The sequence below is a fragment of the Vigna radiata genome, chromosome 7 (genome assembly GCF_000741045.1).
Source record: "Vigna radiata var. radiata cultivar VC1973A chromosome 7, Vradiata_ver6, whole genome shotgun sequence".
In the NCBI taxonomy this organism is placed as follows: domain Eukaryota; kingdom Viridiplantae; phylum Streptophyta; class Magnoliopsida; order Fabales; family Fabaceae; genus Vigna; species Vigna radiata.
In genome coordinates, this window is record NC_028357.1 from 17,355,289 (window position 1) to 17,367,362 (window position 12,074).

At 36.0% G+C, this 12,074-nt stretch overlaps 1 protein-coding gene across 1 annotated transcript; it reads left to right on the top strand.

Moving 5' to 3' along the window:
* The first annotated feature begins 188 nt into the window (after positions 1-188).
* On the top strand, positions 189-2,543 carry LOC106766139. The gene is made up of 10 exons (XM_014650896.1): positions 189-353; positions 439-564; positions 693-1,213; positions 1,304-1,385; positions 1,466-1,555; positions 1,641-1,763; positions 1,851-1,979; positions 2,064-2,167; positions 2,262-2,352; positions 2,436-2,543. The coding sequence occupies exons 1-10, from the start codon at positions 189-191 to the stop codon at positions 2,541-2,543; spliced, it is 1,539 nt and encodes a 512-aa protein (XP_014506382.1).
* Positions 2,544-12,074: the final 9,531 nt, after the last annotated feature.

Consider the following 12,074-nt stretch of genomic DNA (forward strand, 5'->3'; position numbering starts at 1 on the left):
ATGATAATGTTGTTGGTGTTGTGTGTGAACAATTTTCATCAAACTCATTTAGTCCAACAGACGTTGTTGATAGGATAAAATTCTTGTTACAAAATGATGACTCTGATGTGGATTGCGTATGTCGTCTGTATATATTACTTTGTTTTATATATTTTTACTTTCCTAGGAAATCAAAGGCAGTTAGTAACATGCCTTTTAATGTTTTAGATGATATTGATAGTCTGAACCAATACGATTGGGCAAAAGCTGTCCATACATATTTAATTAATAGTTTATCAAAGGAGGCAATGATTTTAAGACAACGTGACATTAAGAACTCTATTGGCATTAGTGGCAATACTGCAGTGTTACAGGTACGAATTCAATTATATTTTTCCTTTTATTTGAAAGAAATTGTAACATAATTGTTTATCATTTTGATTTATTTTTGTTTTNAAGCTTTGGGCTGTTGAACGATTGGGCTTAATTGATGGTGAACATGAAATTGTGTTCCCAAGAATATTGAAGTGGCCTTCGGTTAAGTTAAGGTCAAAAAAAATAGATGAAGTATTTAAGAAAAACAATGTAAGTTAGTTATATTTTTTGTTTTGTCAATATATATATATATGTGTGTGTGTGTGTATGTGTGTGTGTGACTTTTACATGGTTTTGTTTATTGTCATGATTGATTATTTATTTTTGGATGTTGACAGATATGTTGGCAATGGTTGTTGCGCACGGAGGACCATGACAATCCAGTGATTCGTGCAGCACTTAATTTGGATGAAGGGTCAGTACCAGAACATGATGCAGATGGCAGTGGTTTGAGTTGGGAAGAACTGATGCAGAAAGCACAAGACAACCAAAGCATATTGGTTGAAATGAATAAGGAGCTAACTGATTTGGGTCATGTGGTTGCTGCTGTCAGGAATAGAAGACAACAACATTCAGATTTTGGTCGAGCTGCTCAGAGTGAACCTGATGTTGGTGGTGAACCTGATGTTGGTGCTCGAGCTGATGTTGGTGGTGAAACCGACGCTGATGTGCAGGGTGTTGAGGACGTCCAGGACGTTCACGATGTTGAGGACGTTGAGGACTTTGAGGATGTTAACGATGTTGGAGCTCCTCCTTTAGTCGTCGTTCCAGCAGTGCACCCGCATCAAGATGTCCCTTTATTGCAAATCAATCCCAAACACTTGTACAACTTGGTTACTCCTTTTAGGGCTCCTTGGTGGTAATGTCCTTTAATAGTTGTTGTAAATTAGTTTGAATTATTTTGAGTTAGATGCTAAGACATGATTACATTTGCCATGTTTGTTGGTAGGGTTGTGTCTGAGATCTGCGGTCAAGTGTTTGGGACCCGCGAGTGTTATTTCTTAGGACCTCAGAAACAAGTGGACAACATGGTAAATATGAGAATTGTTGTGGTCATTTTTTCTAATGGTTTGATACATGATGAATAATTATGAATTACTTATATTTGTAGGGGATGCTTTTTGCAACAAGTGTCTTCATGTTCTTTGAAAAGAGGTCCACAGGAGTAGTGAAAAGGATATGTTTGAGTCCNTTATATGCGGTAGTTTGAAATCTTCCTCCATTTGATGTTGTAAATGTTGTACATAAATTACATATGGAAGTTAAGTAATTGTTTTTTTTGGCAGACCCAAGTTCTACAAGACTCAAAGAAGAGAAAGTTGAATCGTCAAGTTTGGACGTTGAATGACTACGCCAACTTCTTCCAAGCCAATATAATTGGGTTTGATGACATCGTTAAGGCTGATTTGGTTAGTGTTATTAAATGTCAAACAGTGTACTTTAACTTATGAGTGATTGAGTGTTGACCAAGTTTTGACATAATTGTTTATTTTAAGTTGTTTGCCCCCATAATCCATGACAAGCATTGGTGGTGCTACGCCGTGAAGATTCCAACGATGGAAATGTTTGCAATGGACTCAGTTGGCCATAATAGGAAAGAGCGTAAAAGGATTGACACTGTAATGGTAAGTGTTGTAATCAATTTGAACCATATATTATNTTAAGTTTTGNTTACTTTTGATTTTAAAGTTAAGTTTGTTCTTTTGCAGGCCCAGAATCTTGAAATATTTTTTGGCCATTTGTTCAATCGTTATGAAGAAAACAANCTGTCCTTAGTTGTCCAACATGTGCATACTCCAATCCAACCAAATTCGTAAGTCTTAAAGTCGATGACTAAAATTATCATTTCTCTTACTTTGATAGGAGTACAAAATTATCATTTCAATACTGCACTTTGTTTAATGTAGATATGATTGTGGAGTATATGTTTTGAAATTCATGGAGTTGTGGGACGGTGTGCAGAGATACGACGGCAAAACAATNCCCAATTACNGTAGTGTAAGTTATGTACATTTGTAGTTGTTTATAACTTTTACTCAAGTATGATTTTCCTAATATAAAACTGTTCAATTATGTCTTAGCAGGAGGAATTGCAAGAGATTAGGGAGAACTATGTATCTCAGTGGATATTGGATCCTGACAATGTGCGGCGAAATCAAGTCTTGCAATTTTTACAGTTAATATATTAGACTTGTTAAAGACAAATGTATTGTTAACATTTAGCACTAATGTAATTTGAACATAACACTTATGTCTAGTCTTACNCATAAGATATTTGAAAAACTAGTCGGCTCTGTTTTTCTTTGATTCGACTATAAACTTGGGGATGGCTTCATGTTTTCAAACTTTTGGTGAAGGTGCTTCAACAAACGTGCTTCAACAAACAAACCATCTCTGTTTGTTGGCGAAAATTAATCATTTTGGAAAATAAGAATGCAAATTTTTCATGAATCGCAAGATAAAGCAATTTTGAATGCCACCTTAAATGGTCCTTTTATGCCTACCAAAACTGTAGAAGATAAAACTGTTTAAAACCTTTTACTGAGTGGACTGCTGCTGAAAATAGAAAAGCTCAGTATGATATTAAAGCTAGAAATATTATTGCCTCTGCACGAACAGTTGATAATTTTTCAGGATATCTCAATGTAAATCTGCAAAGGAAATGTGGGATGTCTTAGAGGTAACTAATGAAAGCACAAATGAATTAAAGAGAGCAAAAAAGAACTCCCTAATACAAGAGTATGAATTGTTCAGAATGAAGGCTGCCAAAACCATCTATGATGTACAAAAAAGATTCACTCATATTGTAAATCATCTCATGGCTCTCGGGAAGGTGTTTGATAAGGAAGAAATCAACATCAAGATTATGAAAAGTCTGAACAGAAATTGGCAACCAAAAGTCATAGCAGTCTCTGAATCCAAAGATCTTACAACGTTGAACATGGCTACCTTGTTTTGCAAGCTACGTGAACATGAATTGGAACTTGGTAGATTAAAGGATGAAGAGGAGATTGAAGAAAAGAAGTCCATTGCTCTGAAGGCTACAAGCAAGAACAACTCAGAAATAGACGTGGACAAGAAAGAATTGATGACCTTGATGGTAAGAAAATTTAGTCGACTTATACAAAATTATAGTCAACTGACTAACCATGCAGGTCAAGGCAAAAAGAAAAGTTTCAGTTTAAATGTTGTCCAGTGTTACGAATGTGGAAAAGAAGGACATATCAAGCCTGAATGTCCAGAATTAAAGCCTAAGCATAAAGGAAAGGAAAGATTCCCTCAAGGCAAAAACTTGAAATGAAAAGGAGAATACATTGCTTGGGAGAATACAGATTATGAAAGCTCAAGTGATGAAGATGATGACAAGAGGAGGAATCCAACTTGTGCTATATGACTAGAGTAACATGGGACGATTACGACAGTGATGTAGACATCTCAAATGAACCAGTGGAAATCAAGTATGATATACTTCAACATGCTTTTCAAGAACTGCATACTGAAGCAATGCGACTACAATACAAGGTTAATCGACTAAACTCATAAAGGAGAGATTATGAACATAGGATTAACAACCTTGTTGCTGAAAATGAAAAATTAGAGATAGAATTAAATGATGCTTTGTTATCTGCTAAGGATATTAAAACTGAAACGATAATAGTAGAAAAACCTTGTGAAAATTGTCCTGTTCATATTGATAAGCTAAATTACTTTACTAGCACACTAGCTAAGTTTACTCAAGGAAGAGACAATTTAAATGTTGTTTTGAAATCCTCTGGCAGGGCTATATACAGGCAAGGAATAGGATACAAAGCTCAATCTAATAGAACCAATACTAAGAGATTTATTGATTTAGGTAAACCTGCTAAAAATGCATGTTTCTATTGTAATTGTGTTGGTCATACTGTTAGAAATTGCTATTACAGAAATGTTGTTGTTCTACAAGATTATGTGTATGGAGACCAAAGGAACAAGTGACAAAGACTAACAATCATGGACTCAAAGTTAAATGGGTACCAGCAACCAAAACTTAAATTGTTTTGCAGGATACACAACAGATGCAGTATGATCTCAAGGATGAATCACTTTGGAATAATCAAAATCTTAAGAATCTACAACTAGTAAAATTGTATCAATTAGCTGCACATTGTTTAAATTGATTGGTTATTGTTAAGGAATTGATTGAATGCATTGTTTGTCTATTTGATTGATTGAGTTTAAAACTTTGTTTTTCATGTGCCTTAGTCGACTGCGATTTTAATTCATTCGACTAAGTTATGTGTATGTTTTAAACTCTATTTTAAACATTCCTATGACATACAATAATCAACTTTATGTTTAATGTATTCGACTTTCAATCTTTTGATTTACTAGGTCTCAAATTTGAAATTTTGTTTTACTGCGAAAGTGAAACTAATTGATTCCCTCCAAAATTTTAATCTTGGTGATTATAAATATAAACCTGAAAGTCATCAATCACTTCACAAATCCTCACTCTCTGAACCTGTGTTCATTCAATCTCTGAAAGAAAATTGTCATCCTCATTATCCATGGCATCCGGCTCCACATCGAGAATAAGGATTAAAACTGTTGCTACAAAAAATACTAGAAGGGTATCAGATTTAAATGGATGGATTAGTGATGATGAAGCTCAATCAATTTATCTTGATTGCTGGAAGAGATGTAGTCTGACAACGCACAAATTCCTAAAGTTAAAGTTTTTCAAAGACGAAGGTTTTTCATTTCAAAGGTGGCTGAAGCGACAAGGTCTGAAGAAATTTGTTGAGATGGCAAGCCCCTGGTATCCAGATTTGGTGAAAGTTTTCTATTGTAATTTGAAGATTGAAGACAATGTTCTCTGTTCCCGTGTTACAAGGGTTGACATTAAACAGACAAATGAAGTCTGAAGTGCTATTGGAGGATTAAAGATCCGTGGAGAAAAATGTCATCTGGGGATAAATGTTTTCACAAGTTCACTGAATACCAAAACTGTTTGAGAAATGCAAATGATTGCAGAGACTACTTTAATTACAAGACAGGTGGAATGAAGAAAGACAAAAGATTAGCCATCTATGTTATTGCATATATACTTATGGCGAGAGGAGGCAATTATGCACAGGCCACCACAAAAGATTTGATGTTACTGAAAGCACTAAAGGAGAACATTCAAGTGGATTGGCCAGCAACCATTTCTGACAATATGTTGAAAGTAACCAAATCAGAATCTGGAAAACTACCTTACTGCGTGTTCATCTCAAAGATACTTATCCATTGTGGTGTGGAATGCATTGGTGAATCCAGTGAATAATACCAACGAACATGTTGTATTAACAAGGCTATTCTTCACTTGATGCACATGGTGAAAACTTCTGAAGGATGGACATACAAGGATGAAGCTGCGAGGAACGATAATACTGCATCATCCTCTAGAATCAATAACTGCAGGGCAAGAAATAAGTTTGAGAGGATTGTTATGGGCAAGCTAAATGAAATAGAAAGGAAGCCTGATGAGAGGAATAATAGGGATAGACAAAATGAAGAAGATGCAGCTTCCGAAGAAACAAGCTCTCTTAAAAATTCTTCTGAAGAAAGTGAAGATGAGGAAACTAAAGGGGAAGAGACTAAAGACAGTGAAAGTGATATGACCCTTCAACGTTTTGTTAATAATAAGAGAAAGAAAAATTAAATCCTGTTTAAAAAATCCTTAATAGCTTTCTGTTTTGTTTTGTTCATGGCCTAAAATGCCATCTTTTGTGTTTCTTTTGTTCCCTGTTTGAATCCATCAATGTAATATCTTTTTAACAAGGAAATAAAAATGTAGTTTGAATCAAATTCAGATGCTTTAAATTTGATTAATTGAAACCTGATACGCTGAATGTTGTATGATTCGACTGTGATATGATTGAAGTTGGTTATGCTTGATCTGTTACAAATATTTACATATTGACTTCTATTATTTTTTTTATTATATTTACTGCATAACTAAAATGCTTGATCTGTAGAAGATCTTTGAAAGGTTTTGCAGGAAAAATATTTCTTTGGAAACTACATGTGGAATTCAACAGCTTTGGGAAACAATGTATTCGACTAAGAAAATAGTGCAATCGACTGCTCATAACAGGGTTATAAATTCCAATTATGGAATTTGATTTTCTTTCGTTGATTGATTATTTTATCTTCATTAACTGCAATTATCTCTGATTTAAACCGATTATACATATCTTGATTGAGATAATGTTGTGAGATTGTTGATGTTTGTATCATTGCATGACTAAATCATTTGATATTTTGTCTTTGATACAACTTTGTGATATACTGTTTGTATACTTTGATTATGTACTGCATTGTCCATCTGATTGGATATCTATGCATAATGTCAAGGGGAGTATTACATCTTACACATTTTTCTTCACATGCCTGCATTTCAAGGGGAGTTATCTTTTACATGTGATTAAATCTGATAGGGGGAGCATCATTGAACTTTGAGAAATTGCATATAATGTTTGATGCATCTCTGTTTGAATATCAGCATAAATATCTAGAGCATTCCTTTTTTGTTAATGCACAAAGGGGGAGAGAATTTATGAAAGCCTTATGAATTCTGTCTCATATTCTACTTATGATGCTTGATATTTTGTTGTCTGATTATGTTACATGCAGAGTATTTGAACTGTGATCACTATGGCAAAAACGCTGTTTAACATCAGTTATTTTGGGCTTTTAACGTCTATTCATAAACCGACGTCTAAACCGGTGACGTCAATGGCACGTCAGACATCCTAACCACAGACGTCTATAATGACGTCAGTTAGTGCCCACGAACGACGTCAATAAACGTCAGCACTAGTTTGAATGGACGTCTAAAGCCACTAATTAGACGTCGGATAACGCATTAACCGACGTCGAAGAGCACATATAGACGTCGAACATGACAAAGATCGACGTCTAAGAGCACATATAGACGTCGGTTTTTGCATTAACTGACGTCTAATACACTTGTTGTGTTTTAGTGCAATTTTGTTCCCGTCTTTGGATAGCCTAGTAGCACAATCTCCTTTTGCTAGTTTCCCCCAAAAAAAAGCTTGCGTCTTTTGAATTTCTTATGGTCCCTTCAACCCAAAACCGAACCTGGGTGGTTGCTTAGTTCCATTTGTCATCCGCAAGAGGAAAAAATCACGGTGAAACGAAAACTAGACAACGACCCAGGGTCGTTTTTGGGTTGAAACGATCAAAAGAAATTCAAAAGACGCCGCTATTTCCGGGAGGCAGCTAGCAAAGGGAGAATGTGTTACTACGTTATCCCAAGAAAGGAACAAAACTGCACTAAAACACAACACAAAGAAAGCAAATTTTAATCAGTTGAACCAGAAGATAATCGATGAAAGACTAAACAAATGGTAAGCATAAAAAAAAACCACGCACCTGGAATGTAATGTCGCAAGAGAGAAAAAGAGAGGAGGAAGACAATAAAGATATCAGAAATAACAATAGAATGCCGCAACAAAAAGAAGACGTGCTGAAACGGAGAAAAAGAAGACTGTCGCGAGAGAAAAAGGAGAAGAGGAAGAGGAAGATATCAGAAATTGAATGTCGCGAAGAGTTTGCGGTCTATTTAAAATGAAACTGGGCGTCGGTTTCTCCAGATAGCCGACGTCTATATGACTATAGACGTCAGTTCTATTACTAATTCGACGTCCAAGTTAACTTTTCAACTGACCTTTTGAATCCCACTAGACGTCGGTAACAATGGGAACCAACGTCTAGGAAGCTGAAACGATTGACATTTGATTTCCTGTCAGGGATGTTGACGACAGTTGTGATGGGGCGCCGATGTCAATAATGATGCACATCATTACTTACAGGCACATAGACGTCGGTGCCCCTGCTAGCCAACGTTTATGGCCCTCGAATTTGGTGAATCTAATTAATTACAGGCACGTAGACGTCGCGTGCACAGATCCCCGACGTCTAAATTGAAGATTTTTTATCTTCCCGCCTTTCATTCAGGCCGTAGACGTCGCCTGTTGACTAAGCAACGTCTAAGCGCCTGGGAATTAGGTGAAAGCATTAATTGCAACCCTATAGACGTTGCCCCCCCGTGAACACCGATGTCATGGGACTGTCTTTTGACCTATCTCAGGCCATTAGACGTCTGTTTGCAGCAGTTAGGACGTCTACAATATCATAGACATCGCATTGTCCGGAAACCGACGTCTACGTTACCAAGCTAGTTACGATAATGCCACCGTCCACTCATATACGTCGGATTATCAACAAACTTACGTCTATTGGGTGACGTTAAACAACATTTTTGCACTAGTGGATATATCTTCTGTTACTCTATTTTGTATTTCGTTGTGCAAACATGGTTGGTTATTAATCATGGTTTTGCATCATCAAAAAGGGGGGAGATTGTTGAGATTGTTGACCACACAATATCTATATCACTCTAGTTTTGTATGATGACAACACTTTGCTTAATAACACGCATACGTTGTTGCTATGTTACATGTTCTTTCGCTCATTGATTGATATATCTGTTGAACATGTTTATATGTTGTATTGATGTGTGAATGCATATACATTAAGCTTGTACATGTTACATAATTTCTAGATGCATTGCACATCTTTTAAAGCATGAAACCACAAGCACTTTTATGAACTTATTACTGTGTAACAAAGCTATAGTACAGTCGACTTCATTATTAATAGATTTGACTCTGCTAAAATCTTTGTACAGATTTTGGGAATCAATGCTTTGTGAGATTTTGAGAAGGAAAGAATTTTAAAATGTTTTTACATGTTGAAGTTGACTATGTGGGCCACATAATTGACTGTATTAGTTATTTGTTTTGAAATTTTGTTATGCTCTTACACTATAAATGTTATATTTTCAAAAGTTAGTAGAGTATTAATTAGTTAGTCAACTATATTAAATGAGTTTTTATTTTGGTTGACTATATGCTACTAGTTTGACTAAACTATTATAACTGTTATAACTCAATCGACTAAATTAGTAGCATATTCAACTAAGAGACTGTCTGTTAAACAGAAAACTATAAATAGACTGAACACAAATCTGTTCAGAGACTTTTGATGATCTAAAAATTTCATTTTTGTTTCAGATTGATATCTCTGGTTTTTAAGAGCTCTAAGAATTCTCCAAGAAGACGGTGGTGATCTTTCTTGAAAGAGATTCAAAAGGAGACTGACTGCGCACACATTGCTTGATCGTATTCTGCACAGTGAAGGTGTTTCTGGTTTGATCAGATTCAGGGTTGGCATCCTTGAAGACTGCTGCATATTCTGGCTTGGCATCCTTGAAGACTGTTGTATTGGACTTGTTGTGATTACAGGGGATAGACTCGTGGAGTCTGGTTCACTTTGAGGACTGTTCAAAGTGGTGATTGATAGATTGCAAGAGAGGGAACATCTTGCTGCAAGTCTTGTTGTTTTTGTTTCCTATAGTTTGGTTAAGGATTAGAGAGGAGGTTTATATTTTTGACGTGGAGGTCTTCTATAAATTCCTTGTTGTAAAAACCGCAACCATTATAGTGCATTTGCTTCCTGGTTTGGAAGGACACTGGATGTAGGCATTGTTGGCCGAACCAATATAAAAACTAGTGTTTGATTTTCTCTATCCTTCCATTTTTACTTTACAGTCAACTTTACTTCTAGTGCAGTCAACTACATTTTTCCGCTACATACAAATTTTCATTACTTGCATTTCAAGAAAGTTTGAAAAGTCTGATACTTTGTTTTCAAGATTGAGAAAAGACTTTGTGTTTGATAATCCACCAATTCACCCTCCCCCCCCCCTGCCCCTCTTGGTGTAAAAAGAAGCCTACCTATTTTGCAACAAATGAGTGTACAAGTCATGAGGGTGAGTGGTGGACTTAGCATTCTTACATGGAATGCATTGACTACAAAACTTAGCTACATGTTTATGCATATGAAGCCAATAGAAATGCTCATGAAGAATAGCTAAAGTTTTTCCAATCCCAAAGTGCCCTATCAAACCTCCCTGATGTGCTTCTTTAATTAAGAGAAGACATAATGAACTCTTGGCACACAAAGGCATTTATTTTTGAAAAGAAAGCCATTGGTAAGGAAAAAATCCTTGTGTGGTCCATGAGTGCATTGTTCAAATAAAGAAGAGAAATCACTATCATCTTGATACAATTCCTTTATGTGATCAAACGCAAGAAACTTGGTTTCAAGAGTAGTCAAAAGAGTGTGTCTTCTTGATAGTGCGTCTGCAACTATATTAGAAGAACCCAAAGTGCCCTTTAAGCTTTTCACTAAAGTAAGCAATAGGGTTTCCTTCTTGAAGAAGCACGACCCCAATGCCTACATTAGAAGCATCATACTCAACTTCAAATGACTTAGAAAAGTCAGGTAAGGCTAAAATGGGAGCATGAGTTAACTTGTCTTTAAGGACTTGAAAACTCTTTTTATGCTCACCCCCTTCCCCCCACTTAAAACCTACATCCTTCTTTACTATGTCACTTAAAGGAGCTGCGATAAAAGAGAAATTAAGCACAAAGTGATGGTAAAAACTGGCTAGGCCATGAAAGCTCCTCACATCCTTGATGTTTTGAGAAATAGGCCACTCCCTAATAGCATCAATTTTGGAGGAGTCGACTTTAACTCCTTGGGAGCTAATAACAAAGCCTAGAAAAACTACTTGCTCCATGCCAAAGATTCATTTCTCTAAATTAGCAAACAATGAAGCCTCCCTTAAGGCTTGAAGAACACTCCTAACATGCATGCAATGATCATCTAAAGACACACTATAAATGAGAATGTCATCAAAATAGACCACTACATATTTGCCTATGAAAGGCCTTAGAACATGATGCATGAGATGCATGAATGTGCTAGGAGCATTAGTCAAGCCAAAAGGCATGACAAGCCACTCATATAGGCCAAATTTGGTCTTAAAAGTGGTTTTCCATTCATCCCCTTCTTTGATTCGAATTTGATTATATCCACTCTTAAGATCAATTTTGGAGAATATGGTGGAGCCATGAAGCTCATCCAATAAATCATCTAACCTAGGAATGAGATGCCTATACTTAATGGTGATGTTATTGATGACCCTACAGTCAGTGCACATGCGCCAAAAACCATCTTTCTTAGGAACAAGTATAATCGGCATAGCACATGGACTCATGCTATCTCTAACCCACACTTTAGACAACAAACTTTCTACTTGTCTTTGAATTTCTTGTGTTTCTATGAGATTTGTTCTATAAGATGGACGGTTTCGAAGAGAAGCTCCTAGTATGTTTATAGTTTTCATATTGGACCTTTGAACATGACTGACCCAATTGAGGCCCAATATTGCTTAAGCTTGTGTTTAACTTTCTTAATGTAAAAGGTCTCGACCGAACGGCTAAGAAGGTCATACAAACCATGACATTGTTTGATCCGTTCGGTATCCCGAGTTGTGGCTTTCCTGAATTATCTTTTATATCTTTGACCAACCGGTAAGATTACACCAGTCAGTCTGTGTAAGATTGTTAACAGATTGGCAAGCGTACCAAATCGTATCAAGTAATAATAATGGTAAGTCCAAGTATCGTTTTCCCAAGAGACTCACGGCACTAAACTGTTGTGCTTTTGCTTAACCAATCAAGACTATAAAAATAATATTTTGGGATTTTTATAAAGTGCAAAAAAATAAACATGAATGTAATTTGATCAATTGAGGTTAAACA